General features: G+C 40.0%; 1 protein-coding gene across 4 annotated transcripts in view; it reads left to right on the forward strand.

Moving 5' to 3' along the window:
* The window catches only part of COLGALT2 (collagen beta(1-O)galactosyltransferase 2), a 116,090-nt gene that overhangs the window by 58,771 nt on the left and 42,464 nt on the right, over positions 1 to 14,855 (forward strand). For 3 of the 4 annotated variants that reach the window (XM_041755514.1, XM_041755499.1, XM_041755523.1), the window contains exon 2: positions 13,878 to 13,988. In XM_041755514.1, the coding sequence (XP_041611448.1) occupies positions 13,975 to 13,988 (14 nt within the window). In that variant the 5' untranslated portion in view covers positions 13,878 to 13,974. Of the gene's footprint in view, positions 1 to 7,008; positions 8,219 to 13,877; positions 13,989 to 14,855 lie in introns of those variants that run through there. The other variant, XM_041755506.1, reaches the window with a different exon arrangement.

Raw genomic sequence — 14,855 nt, forward strand, 5'->3', positions numbered from 1 at the left:
ACTATTTCCTTCCTTTTAAAAAAACTTTACTCCAAATATGTGATTTTAAAACCAGACTTTTAGAACAGGAGTTAACAAGACAAATCATCGGAGGCCCGCTGTCTGCCTTCCAGACTGGCTCTGACACTTCCAGCCCTCTGAGACTTGGGGCATGATGTGTCACCTCTATGGGCCTGAGTGTCCTCGTCTCAATAATGGGGTTAATAAGAGCACTATGTCATTGGGTTGTGGTGAGGATCAAGTGAGATGTTACATTGCAAGTGTCCTTGTTCGGGGCCTGAGAGGCACGTGGGCTCAGCTCTTTGCTCTGGCTGTCCCTGTCTGCGGAAGTGTGGTGAGAAGTCAAGGTGGTAGGGACACTTCTACGTACTGTGTACTTGTGCAAGTTCGCCTCCTCTGTGGCATATTACAAAGCCACACAGACCCTGGAAATGTTAGGAGCACAGAGTGTTCCTTCTCTCCGACAGTAGTTTTCCATAATAAAGACGGGGAAAAATACCATCCGAATAGCGTCCAGTTTGCCTCTGACAACATGAATAAGAGGTGTCTTAAAAAATACTTCTTGGAGCTCTTTGATTTCCATTTGAGTATATAATATGAACATGGACCTAACACCTGCTACACCGTGGTCCTTGCCCCCCCCCCTTAAAGAAACCTCAAATGAAGTGATGTGGTAAGGCCAGACTTAACACTCTTGAAAGCAGATAAATTCAAGGCAAACATTTCCTCTCTCCCTCCTGAGCCGACTGGAGTGTTATTCCTGGAACCAAGGCAACAGGTATCGGGTAACAGTGATGGGCTGGAAAGAGATTTTTTGTCTGCTGGAGCCAAGTTCTCATTCTAGGTGACTCTTGTGGGAAAACAGCCTTGAATTCGATTTGCAGAGTTGGACGCTTTCTGACTTTGTTCATGTTCCTAGCCCAGTTTTTTCAATGGAGGAACAAGCACTATAGCAGGAAGAAGCTTGATGGCTTTGGGGGAAAAAAATCAAAATGCTTTATATGGGTTTAGTATTATTCTGTTACCTTTGCTGCTTGTTTTGCTTATATGGGTAGACCCTTAATAAATATGGGCACCGTGTTTTTATTTTGTCATCCATTTCTGCAGGCATTTATTTGCTGAGTTTGTCATTCTACAAGCACAGGCTAAATGTTTACTATGTACTGGGCACAGTTTGGGAGTGGGAAATTTGGACACATGGCTGAGAAGTACAAATGAAGTTTTGAAGAAAATGGGTCGGAATGTTAGAAATCACACTTTTTCCAGAAAACCCATCATACATGGCTGCTGAACCTGTGTCCGTAAATGGAATGAAGTAGGCCAGCGCTTCATATGTATTTTGAGCATTGCCTTTGAAGAATTCAAAGAATAGATTCTATAGCATCTATAGATCCTAAAGGTAGTACCTGTTATAATTTGGCAAAATATATTATTTCAGAGAATTATTTACCTGTTTATTCTTTCAAGTGGGTCAAGATGCTAGGGACCCAGAAAAGTGGGACATACATCTTCACTGCTACTCCCATTCCCAAGGGACTGTTATGTCATCCCTTTTGCAGCCACATCACCCCTTTGATCTGTACGTTGTAGACCAACAAAATTACATGTAGCTCTGCAAACACATCATCCTGTGTTTGCATGCCTCTCTGCCTCCACACATATTATTCCATCTTCTGGTATGCTCTATCTACCTTCCACATTCCAATAAATATCTGCTTATTCTTCAAATTTCAATTCAGGCTTCTCATCCTTTGACCTTCCATATCTTTCCAGCCATTCCTTCCTCTCTGGCACTTAGCCACCTTGTTGTATATCCATTGTTGCAAACGTCACACCAAATTATAATTATTTATATACCTGTATTTTCTTTTAAACTAGGAGGAAGTAGGAGCACCTTAACATCAGTGACAAAGTGCTGTTTTCCAGAAGGTGCCATACTGCCTGGCATAGAGGAGCTGCATCAGAGATGCACAGATGTCTACCAAAATTAGAGAGGCATGCAGGGGTTTCCATAGCTCTTCTTAGGTTAGAAGTTTGCTGACAAACCATTCAACAGATATTTGTTGAACACATACTATGTCCTAGGCACTCTTTTAAGTGCTAGGGTAGAGTGGTGAACAGAACATCCTGGCTGTCACAGAGCTTACAATGTACTCCTTAAGTTGGATGGTCATGGCTTAGCTAAACATTCTATTAATAGGGAAGAAGAGGAAAGCTGATATTGAGACAATCAGCAGTCATTGCCACACTATTCTTTCATGTTGTCTATATTTAAATGGGCAGGTGTATTTTTATTCTTAAAAAAATGGTAGACTGTGGTAGTTCTGGATTTTTCGCCTTAAATGCATGTGTTGAACTTTGTTGTATGCATCTCAGGAGCCTATTCAATAGGCTGTGTAATTTCTTATTTGCGTGCGCGCGCGCGCGTGTGTGTGTGTGTTGGGGAGAGCTAGAGAAAGTCCAGCTCTCAAAGAAAGTGCTTTTGAAAGCTCCCTAACATACCACTGGCTCCTCACAACTCACTGAGCTAGGTATGTACAATAGGTATTATTATTCCATTTTACAAATGGAAAAACAAGGTACAGAAAGATCAAGTAAACTCATTCAGGCTGTAGAGCTAGTTGACAGAAGAGCCATGTCTCCTGACTTCATACTTTTTTACTTGATTAAGAATGTGGTTAGTCAGGAAACGACAGATGTTGGCAAGGTTGCAGAGAAAAGGGAGCCCTCTTACACTGTTGGTGGGATGCAACCTGGTGCAGCCACTCTGGAAAACAGTATGGAGGCTCCTCAAAAAGTTGAAAATAGAGCCACCCTATAACCCAGCAATTGCACTACTAGGGATTTGCCCCAAAGATACAGATGTAGTAATCCAAAGGGGCACCTGCACCCCACTGCTTACAGCAGCAATGTTCACAATAGCCAAACTATGGAAAGAGCCCAGATGTCCATCGACAGATGAATAAAGATGTGATATGTATATGGTCCACTACTCAGCCAGCAAAAGGAATGAAATCTTGCCATTTGTGATGACGTGGATGGAACTAAAGAATATTAAGCTAAGCGAAATAAGTCAATTAGAGAAAGACAATTATCATATGATTTCACTCACTTGTAGAATTTAAGAAACAAAAGAGAAGATCATAAGAGAAGAGAGGAAAAACTAAACCAGATGAAATCAGAGAGGGAGACAAACCATAAGAGACTCTTTTTTTTTTTTTTTCCATAAGAGACTCTTAATCATGGGAAACAAACAGGGTTGCTGGAGGGGAGGGCGGTAGGAGGATGGGGTAACTGGATGATGGGCATTAAGAAGGGCATGTGATGTAACGAGCACTGGGTATTATATAAGACTGATGAATCACTGACCTCTACCTCTGAAACTAGGAATAGATTATATGTTAATTAATTGATTTAAATAAAAATACATATTTAAAAACTGAAAAAAAGAATGTGTTTAGTCAAATAATAATGTCAGGTAACTCAGAATCAGTGGGTGACTAAAGTATTTACTATCACTTTTAAGTTAAAAGTCTACAGAAACAAACTAATCAAACTAAACCATTCTGTGTAAAACATGGATACTTATTTCAGCTTTTTCCCGGTTTCCACTCAAACGACCACTTTGCCTTCACATTTTTTAGCCTAGTCCAACCAGCTTTCCTTTTCACAGAGAGGCTCCAAGGGCGAGGTCTTCCACAGTGCTTCATTTAGGAAGCCCAGTCTCTCTCTGTGGTCACACTGGCCCCTGTTCATCATGACCTCATGGTTCATGAGTTCTGTGTTTTGCCAGGGCATCGCCCTGCCAGGCCCGAGGGCTGATTGTTTACATTGGTGGCATCTGCCCAGCTTGTCTGCTGAGAGCCAACACTTCTTGCATACTTGCCACTGCCTCCACATTCCTAGGTCACATCATGTCACCTGAACTCAATATATGGCCACGACAGAGTAAAGGATCCCTCTTTGCTTTAGTGGAACAGAAAACTAAGACTTTCAGAAATTGAGAAAAATACGTATCAGAGATGAAGTATAAGTGAAAAAAGAGAATAAGCTTTGGGAGAAAGTCTCTAAGCCTCATATTCCTTATCTGTAAAAATGAGGATAATAATACCTTCCTTGAGAATTACCATAAGGATTAGAGTTGTATACTTAAAATGCCCAGCTTAGTCCCTGGGACATAGGGTAGTCCATACATGGTAGAGAATAAAATAAAATATATTTTCTTCATTTTTCTATAATATTCAAATGTAGGCAACAATCCCAAGGGAAATGAAAATATGTGTCCACACAGAAATTTGCACATGAATGTTCATAACAGTATAACAATAAATAAAAAGTAAAAACAACCCAAATGTTCATTAACTCGTCAATGGATAAACAAAATGTGGTGTATCCGTACCGTGGAGTATTATTCAGACCTGAAAATAAATGAGTTACTGATATATGCTGCAACATGAGCCCTGAAAACATTATGCTAAGTGAAAAAAGTCAGACACAAAATGCCACAGTTGTATGATTTCATTTATATGCAATGTCCAAAAAAGCCAAATTCAGAGACAGGGAGTAGAGCAGTGGTTACTGGGGGCTGGAGTCGGGGAGAATGCAAAGCAATTTCTAGTGGGTACAGATTTCTTTTGGGGGTGATGAAAATGTTTGGAAATTAGATCATGGTGGTGGTTGTGCAACTCTATGAATATACTAAAAACCACTGAATTGTACGCTTTAACTGGGTGAATGTTAGACGAATTGTATCTCCATAAAGTATTATTTTAAAAAATGGGCAGTAAGTATGCCTTAGTTGCTATGCAAAGAGAGGTTCTGCAGGGTGTTTGTGAGAAGTGTACCCTTCTGCTCACTCCATGGTGACTATATCATTCATTGCTTTTTCTGTTTTCTGATTCTATTGCTATTAGACTGAGAGAATTATTTAGACCTTGCCCAACTTGTGCCTATTTGTCTTTTTTCATTGAAAATGCTTTCATTGTTTGTGAAAGCAGTGAAGTGATATTATTGCTATCCTCCTGGCCATAGTTGAAATATTGTATTACTCAACTATGTGCCCTGAGTGTGCACAGATGGATGGACCATGGCTCTTATAAGCCAAACTAATGTGGGCTTTGTGTCAGGTCCCTGGTTTCCAGGGATCCCTTATCACGCTGGCACATGTTCATGCATTTCAGCCTAAAACTTCTCATGGGATATAAGCAGGCCTTTATTTCTCAAAACCTGGATATCTGACTTCTCTTGAAACAATAGAAGATCTAGGCTTTCTGGGCACACATTCACAAGGCAGCAATCTGATGGAGCCTGGATGTGTCCTGTCCCTCACACTGTTAGCTCAGGCATGGTCCATTTCAGTCCTTGATGTTATCTGTGCTCAGCCTTTGTAGGCATTTGGGTTGGATTCAGTGAAACTTTCCTTGAATTGTTCATTCATTCATTCATTCATTCATTCATCAGGCCCATGGTTAGTGTCTGTTTTACACAGTAAACTCTGTTAGGTGCTGGGATACTTCTATCCTCAGAGAAGAGAATCTGGTAATGGAGAAAGACAAGAGAACCAGTTAATTACAATTCAGGAGTAAGTGCAGTGCTCCAAGTATAGGTAGAGAATCAATGTATAATTACAGATTTTGGGCATCCCATCTAGCCTGAGGTGTTTGGGGGGCAGTGGAGAGATTCAGGGCTCTTGGAAAATGTGTCCCTGGATCCCATGTGTCTTCTCTTTAGTATCCGGACTCTAGTTGTTGACTGTATGGTGAAATATATTCCACTAGTAACTCCATTTCTTCAGGGCACACCCACATAATAAAAAACTTAACAGAACTGGAAAATCCAGCAAGGAAGAGGAAAAAAAAGAAATGAAGAGTGAGTGAAAGGGAGCAGGAAGAAAAAACAAAGGGCAAAGGAGAAGAAAAACAGGAAAAAGAGTATTTACACAAATGAGAAACATATTTATCTTGTCACAGATGCTGCCACTGATATTTGCATAGAATTCCAAGAGTTTTGACTCCAAGGAAAATTATGCTGAAGTGAATCTCAACAAAGCTTGATGACAGATGGTAGTTGTGCTTGTGGTGAGCACAGTGTAACATATAGAGTTGTCAAATCACAATATTGAGCACCTGAAACCAGTGTGACATTGTGGGCCAACTATACTTCAATTAAAAAAAAAAAGCTCATAGGGAACTAATGATCTTCCTGTTTTCTTGCCTTGTTTCCTGCTGGGACAAGTCCATCCTTTCATTCTAAGATGATCCCACTGGTCCCGTTGATTAATGTCCTTGACAAGGCAGAGAATTCCTTCTAATCTGACAGGTGCACTTCCACTCTGCATGGGGGAGTGCTGTGGCAGGAGTTTGCACTAGGGTTGGGATGGGGCATCTGGGCCCAGGTTCTAACACCCACCATTTTTATGACTTGTGCAAGTCATAGCCTTTCATCCTCAGCCTTCTCTTCCATAATGTGGAGAGATAAAAATAATGCTAAGTTCTCTAATTATAGAGCTCAAAAATGGATGAGTGCATGACACACAGGTGAGGGGTTCATAGTGCCAAGAGGTGCAGACCCTTTAGAATTAAAAGTATTAAGGAATGGCTCCTTTGTAATATATTTAATTATGTTCATCTTCACGTCAATACAATGGCATTGGGCTTTTGAATTCACTTTTAACTGGTCAATTGCCAATTTTTACCATTTCTCTTTCCTACCTTTTAGGAATGAAATTGATTCCTTGGTTGATTGCATTTCCAGAAACAGATTTTCTTTTTAACATCACTCTTACCCAGTCTTCAGATGTGTAATGCCTATAGTTGTTTCTGGGATTAAATGAGACATATCGAGAAGGGATGTTGAGGGAGTAGAAGTATTTATTTTGTTGGTGAAGAGGGTTTCGTGAGGAGTGAGTTTTCCTGATTTCTTAGCTCATTAGGAAGAACTGCTACTAATTGACTTGGTAGGACCTAGGAAAAGGCTTGTGTTGGGAGAAATCCCTAGCCCCCCAGACCATGTCCATATCCTTACCCATATCCAGATCTAGTTTTCTACCCAGCAGAGAGGTTCTAGGTCTTTAAACAATTCTACATGGTAACCAAGAAGCAAGAATCCATCAACATATTTTGTCAAGTGGCCAAGCAAATCCCTTCCCCTTGGCAGAACAGCTTCTGGTGAGGCTCTCCCTGAAAGCAGAGATCAAGGTGGTAGACTTGATGACATGAGCTTTCTTGAAAATAAATTTCACTAGTTGCTTCAAAAAGTGGAATCTTATTTTTAGGTGGGAGCTCTTTTATTTTCTACACAGATGAGTCTTTCCCTGCTAGATGAAAACATGAGGTGGTTAAGAGGGTAGTTCAGTTTTTGAAGTCCCACGTCGGAAAATTCAGTTTTGCCAACTTACTAGTCATGGCGTGAATCGTCTAGGCGATGACTAACCTTGTTGTTCATTCCATCATCGTTCCCTTGAGCCTTGGGGTTTGTATTTTGCAGGTTCTGGAGCAGCAAAGAGCAGGCTCTGCACAGTGTTGCCTTCTTCCTGGCCCATGGATTGCGGTCCTGTTGTTCTGCGTCTTCAAAAGTCTAGGCTTCCTGGGGTAGCAGGGAAGCCGAGAACATTCCCTGAGGATCAGTGCAGATGGAAGTAATCAGGAGGACTGTGTCCTCAACATCTGTGTCTCACCTGCTGAGAGATCCAATCCGCATCTTTAACATGGCTCCGGGGGCCCCATGCTCACCAATGTGAGCGTAAGCCTCACAAGCTCAGAAGGACTCGTGGTAAAAATAAATGAGTCAGTCTTAATTATTTCAAGTTAGCTGTTAGTTTAAGAGCCAAGACCGGGGAATGAAAATTGACCTTCTGGAACAAGGAGAAATGTCAGGGTGTGTAGACATTGCCAGAGAAGGCTCAATGTTGTTTTCTTGGTGCAGCCAAGTAGTCAAATTGTATCATCCTGCAGACATGTTTATTTACTGGTCTGTTCCATGAGCTCTCACTTTTCCCTGTAACAGTGACAATGCACTTGCTGGCCCCGGGAACTTCCTTAACCAAGGAGAGGCCCTGTACTGTGCTGGTGATTGTATTTGCAGCCTGTGTTTATTTTTGTCCTGATTTGACTTTGACTCTGAGACCAATAGGCCTTTGCTGATGGGCACAGCTAGAGAGGAGGAAACAGGAACCAGAGGCAGAATCAGAGAGAAAGTGGATGGGCGGCCAGCGTTATTGGTGAGTAATGGCCCAGACTTTCCTCTGAGGCCAAGTTGGGTGTCACACTTGTTCCTACCAGCTCTTGCATTTCAAATACTAGCTCCAAAGAAAGCCAGCAAGGACCAAGGCACCGAGAGAGGACTGACCACGAGCGCTGGGGGGCCTACTGGGGCCACAGCTCTCCCAAAGGTGGAGCTCCCTCTTAGTGACTGGCAGGTCCTGGTGCTTCTTAGAGGTGAAGAGAAGCCACTGTCCCATCAGGGCATTCAAAGAAAATTAATTATGTGAGGACTGGCATGGCTCTGGAGCTGAGCCCACCTTTGCTATCTTATCCTGCACCAAAGAGACCCAAGGAAGGGGGGGCGGCAGGTGTCATTGATTTAAGTGTGTCCCCACACTGGAGAGTTGTGGGAAAGATGGAACGGGCTTAGCTTCCAGGGAGCGTGGTCTTCCAGCCGATGCCTGCTGTGCTTCCACAAACCCTAGTTTTCTAGTTCCACTAGAGACTTTAAATCATATGTGGATCACCTCTCTGGATGTCTCTTCACATCATTCGTTTTCTTCAAGGAATCCCTCACTAGGGGCCTTTCCCAGTCTGATGGCAGAAGGCTTGCAGACCCGAGGCTCTTTCTCTACGGGACTGGAAGGAACTTTCAGATGGGAGCGATGCCTCGACTTCCCCTGAAGGGAGTCACACATTCGGACCCCTCAGCATCTCAGCTCCTCAGCTTCGCACTTTTCTGTGTCTACTTACTTGGGGAGGCTCACAGCAGGACAGGCACCACACTGTCGCATTGTTCTAGGGACTCTGAAAATAAAGCTGTTCACTCAAGCCTCGGGTTTCCTCTGGGGACCTTGCAGCTGGGCCTTTGCTCCTGTCTCTCCAACTCCCTGAGTAGAGCAGCGCCCGGATGCTTTTCTGGTTAGATATGCAAGCGGAAATGCATTGTTTTTTTGGTCAGAGGGATGAAAAAGGCAGCAGTTTGGAGTCTCTGCCTGGATTTCTGTTTATTTTTTGGTGCTGGGGCGGGGGTGGGGAGGGGGAGGCAGGGCAATTGGTCTTGAGCAGGGGCTGCAAGGCTTCCCCAGCAGGCCGGTGTGGTCAGTGCAGCTCTGCTTCTGGGATCGTGCAGGAGATTTGGCCCTGCACCTCAAACACCCGTGTCCCTGGACCTCCAACCACAGCTGGAGGATTTGTTCCTTTCCCGGGAAGCCTGAGAACAAAGAGAATCTGCACAATTTCCAGAAGTAACTGAATAGGAAACATTTTCCCCTCAATAAGGAGAGTATTTTAAATCTGTGCTCCCATTTTTCAATTAGCTTTATCTTCGCCTACACCCAAGCAGCTCATTTCTAAGGATGTCTGTGAATAGCAGATACTTAGGCAGAGTGGGGGGTGTTTAGTCTGGATACCAGGAAAATACATTTCATACAATGAAATACATCATACAAGCAAATGCATAGATGCGGGGAGGGCACAGCGAATGTAAGCCCCACGTAGTGAAGACCCTGCAACCAAGGAAAGAAGTCGATGCTGTAGGAATTCTCCTACACTGTTTTATAGTGATTTGGGAATAATTGTAGAAGTCCCATAACTTTTGGCTAACCCTGCAGTCAAGATATTTTTTTTATTTTGTTTTGTTTTAATTTATTGTTGCTGCTAATATTTTGAGCAAAGACTATGGGCATTCAAGCTGGTTCTGAGTTTCAGGAATTGGTCTATACATGAGATGAGTGGTTTGACTCTCAAAGTGCCCTTCATGGCTACTTCACTGGACATGGGTGGCAGGTAGCCATGTGTCCCGGTGGATGTCCCAACATTCTTCACTTCTCAGCATAGATGGGGCCTGTGCCCCTCCCCCATGTTGCTTTCTGGCCCACTTCCCTGCCTCCTTATGTCACCCCATTTTTGTCCATAGGTGATAACCTGGTGTCCCTCAACACTGTGAGCTGCACACATTACCACTCTCCCTCTCCAGGTAGTGGAATTTCTGAGTGGGCCTGTGGTCTCCTCTCTCCTGGACCTTGTTCTGAACGGAGGAGCTGATTCAAATCTAATTTCCAGAAGACAGTTGAAAGTAGATCAAGGGATGCCTGGGTGGCTCAGTTGGTTAAGGCTCTGACTCTTGATTTCGGTGCAGGTCATGATCTTAGGATTATGAGAGCCCTGCACTGGGCTCTGTGCTCAGTGTGGAGCCTGGTTGAGATTCTCTCTCCCTCTCACTCTGTCCCTTTCACTCATGCTTTCTCTTTCTTTCTTTCTAAAATAAATAACTCTTAAAAAAAAAAAAAGAAAGTAGTTGGAATTGGCAATTGGCATCAGCTCCTAATCTTCTATTTTTTTTTTGGAATAATATTTTCCGTAAGGCTAGTTTTAGTTCAAATATCCATTTTATAAAACACGATTTTCAAATACTAGTCATATATCTCTATCCCCCATTTTTCTATACCCCATGACTTAAGTTACACAATTTCCGGTTACTTGGTGTTTTACAGAAATTTACTCCCTATGTCACATGGGGCTCCACTATGCTTTGCTTAACAATTTGTTTTTTTCTCTTTAACATTTCTAAATATTCTCTCCTTTAAATATTTTGTTACTTTCGGAAAAGCAGCGACTTTCAAAAGCTCAAACAGGAAGAGCAAAAGCCATCATAGGTTGGGTTTAACAAAATCCTCTTGACTGAAATTGCCTGTATATGAAAGAAGCAACCACTGTTCACTCCTCTTGATTTGCTCTTACATGTTCCCAGAGAACCACTACTGCTGAGAGTGCCCATGGCTTTTCCATCCAGGAAAAATTTATGTTGCCCATAAATTCTAAGCATTTTTACTCCCTTTTAAGAGTCTCAGGCATCTCTATCTTTCCATGACTCTTCTGTTTACTCTCCTGCTTTCTTCCCTTCTTCCCTTCCTTCCTTCCTTCCTGTTTTAATTTTATTCAGTGTGGTTTTTAAAAATAAGGAATAGTTGTTGAGTTTTGTTAAGATGCTTTTAACATTTACAGAAGTAATCATTTGATTTTTCTTCAGGTGTGTTAATAGAATCAATTAATGGATTTCCTTTTATAATGAACAATCCTAGGCTATACTATGTAATATTTTCATAATAGGATGTTGGATTCTGTTTGCTAATACCTCATTTAGGATTTTTGCAGCATATTCATTAAAAGATATTGGTCTATAATTGTGTGCGTGCATGCATGTGTGGCTATCTTCATCAGGTTTCTATATTAATATTGTACTTTCATTATTAAAATAATTTGGAATTTTCATTTGTTTCTCCTGCGCCCTGGAGAACAAGCTACATAGCATTGGAATTATCTCATCTAGTAGAATTCCCCTGTGAAACCATCTGGACATAATATTTTCTTTTTTTTTCTCTTTCTTTATTTCTTCCTTAATAATTGTTCTGTTTAAGTTTAATATTTCTACTGAAGTCAATTTTGCTAACATGCATCTTCCTAGGAAATCGTCCATTATATCCAGTTTTCAAACTTATTTTTCATTGAGCTGTGCAAAGTTATTGAATAATTTCTTTCATATCAATCATATTCCCTTCATCCTCATCAATTCTTATTTTATGTATCTGTGTTGTCTTGATGGATTAATAAATGGTTGCTTTGTTGATTTTCCTCAAAAAAAGCAAAATTTGAGGGAAGTTTGGTGGGAAGATGGGTGAAATAGGTGAAAGGGGATTAAGAATAGACATACCATGATGAGCACCGAGTAATGTATAGAATTGTTGAATCACAATATTGTACACCTGAAACTAATATGATATTTTAATTATATTGGAATTTTACAAAAATAATTTTTTTTTAAAAAGCAAAATTTTAATTTATTTTATCCTTTTTCTGTTTCATGCTTCTGGACTTTCCTTATTTATTTCTTTATGTTTGTTTTGTTTCTCTTGTAGCTTTCTATCAGGAATTCAACTCACTTTTTTTTGTTGATTTAAGGATATAGAACTGAATTTTTCTGTGATCATTGCTTTAATTGTATCTTAAAATCCTGATACATAGTGTTTTCGCAATTCATTTTTAGAATTTCTGAAATTGATTTGTATTTCTTCCTGTACTCAATAGTTGTTTTAAAGAGAATTCTTGATGGAATTCTTTCTCTTTTATTACCAATTTCTAGTTTTCTAGTTTGATCATCAGAGAATGTTGTTTATATTCTTTCAATTTTGTGGAGGCTTTCTGTGTTGTGTAATTGTTGGTCAATTGTTGTGAATGTTCCACATGAACATGAGAAGAAAGTGTCTTCTCTCTCATTGTGTTCTGTAGATCCTCTATATATTTACTTCCTCCCTTTGTACCATCTTCAGCTGAAAGTGTTATGGTTTGGTACTCTTCATCTCAGGGTTGTAAATTCAAGCCCCACGCTGGGTGTAGAGATTACTTTAAAAAAAAAACTTAAAAAAAAAAAAGAAAGTGGTGTGCTAACATCTCTTATTATTGGTGTTTCTGTTTTTCCTTGAAATTTCTATCCCTTCCATTATAAAAGGGGTTGACAAACTACAGCCTATAGATCCATTGCTTATTCTTGTAAATAAAGCTGTATTGGAATACAGTAATGCATATTCATTTACATATTGTTTATGGCTGCTTTCCTGCTACAAAAACAGATTTAAGTAGCTGCAACAGAGAGTGTATGGCCTGCAAGCCTGAAATATTTACTATCTTGCTCTTAAAGAAAGTTTGCCAATCTCTATACTCTATGAAGGTACAGGGATGCTCATATTTATTGTATCTCTGATGTGAATTGTGTCCTTTAGCATTATAAAGTATCTTTCTTTGTCATGGCCAGAATTCCACCTTATTTGATGCCAGGCTTATAATTCTTGCTTTCTTTCTCTTTTTCAATTGACTGATATATCACTTCATTTTTAAGTGTTCTGAATAACTTTGGTTTAGATGTAAAATGGTTTACACTTGTTAGATGTAACAATACTCAATTGTATTGAGTCGGCAATAAAATTTGAAAGTATTTTCATTCTAATAAGCAAGTTAGGCTCCTTTAGAAGTGGATCAATTTGTTAAACTTTTAAGGTAGAAACAAGTTTTGTATACATTATTTGAAGACTCTTGAAGGTCCTCTAGTTTGTATAAACAATGGTAACATTAATCAAAATAGATAAAGATAATTTAGATTTTTGAGTCTTATATTGGAAACTGTTGCTTTTCCCTTGAGTGTATGTGATGACAGTACTACTATTTAGCAGTTTTGTTGTGATCTGAAAACAAACTTGAGAGGAAAATGCAAGCAAATTATTGCTAGTTTGATGGTACTTGTCAGGGAAGTTAAAAAGCAGAATTCATATCTTGGATAACTAAAAATTAAGCCAAGTAGGAAAATTTACAAAAAGATTAGTTAACTTACTCTTGGATTAATAAATAAGCATTTTCTGCTTATACAGTTTTAGTACATCCCCTTATTGAATCTGCTATTGGCTGAGCCTTATTTTAAGGATCTAATGACACAAAATTGATTTTAAGCAGTGTCTCTCACCTCAGAAAGCCGTTGTCTAGGTTGGACCATAAGGGATGTCATTTTCATATATACATTTTTTTCTCAGAACTGGTCATTCTCCTTTCAACTGTTCTGGGGTCTTTGGGATTTCCCCCTCTTTCTTTGGATGGCAACTGAGCTATGTTGTACTTTCTCTCATGCAGGGCAGCCACTGATCACAATGTGGATAATACAACAGAAATACTCAGGGAGTGGTTGAAAAATGTACAGAGATTCTATCACTACGTGGAGTGGAGGCCTATGGATGAACCAGAGTGAGTAGCAAGACAACATTTTGTGAACTCTATCTATCTCACTTCCCTTAACCAGTTTTCTAGCCATTTGGGTGTCTAATCTCGGAGGCACTTATGACTTCTTGGTTATCACTGTATCTAGTAAATTACAAGGATCTGCCATTTCTTCCCCCTTTTTTTTTTCATTTCTTCCTTTGACAGATTTTAGCTCTCTCTTCCTCTTTACTCCTGCAGCTACCAGCGAAATTCAGGTATTCCTTAGTTTACAAATAAATTGCCACAGTATATATTTTAAAATATTGATATTATTAGTCATATTTTAAGTATAAGTCTCTTATATTTGGTGGGTCACAGTGAAAAGTTTTCATACCGTTTTATATATGCTGTGCTTCTTTACGTATCTTATTTTTGTAATCATTCCATAGCAATAATTAAGGAGTTTCTTCATTATTTTATGACTGCATAGTATCCATTATGTGGATGTATCATAATAACAATGAATAGTCAATCCCCTTCTGATGGGATTTAGGTTACTTCTTCTTTTAACCATAGCAATTTCTTAATTGCATCCATATTCAAGGTCATCCTACATACCATACTGTCAAATTAACTTACCTAAAAAACTAAAGACATGGTTTATTTCTCTGTTAAAAGGATTTTGGTGGCTCTCCAATACTCACAGAACAAAGTTCAAATACTTTAGACTTACACTTTTTAAAGATTCCATGAACTTAACACCAACATCTATCCACCTGTATTTCTTGCTTCTTCCCAAAAGAAAACTGTTTTGTCTAGAATGTTCCTTTTACTGTCAACCCCGAGGTGTTACTCATGCTGGTTAATTCTCTAGGAAGGCCCTTTCTGACTTTGTAACCAGTCTTATGCCAA

Source organism: Vulpes lagopus, chromosome 1 (assembly GCF_018345385.1).
Source record: "Vulpes lagopus strain Blue_001 chromosome 1, ASM1834538v1, whole genome shotgun sequence".
In the NCBI taxonomy this organism is placed as follows: Eukaryota; Metazoa; Chordata; class Mammalia; order Carnivora; family Canidae; genus Vulpes; species Vulpes lagopus.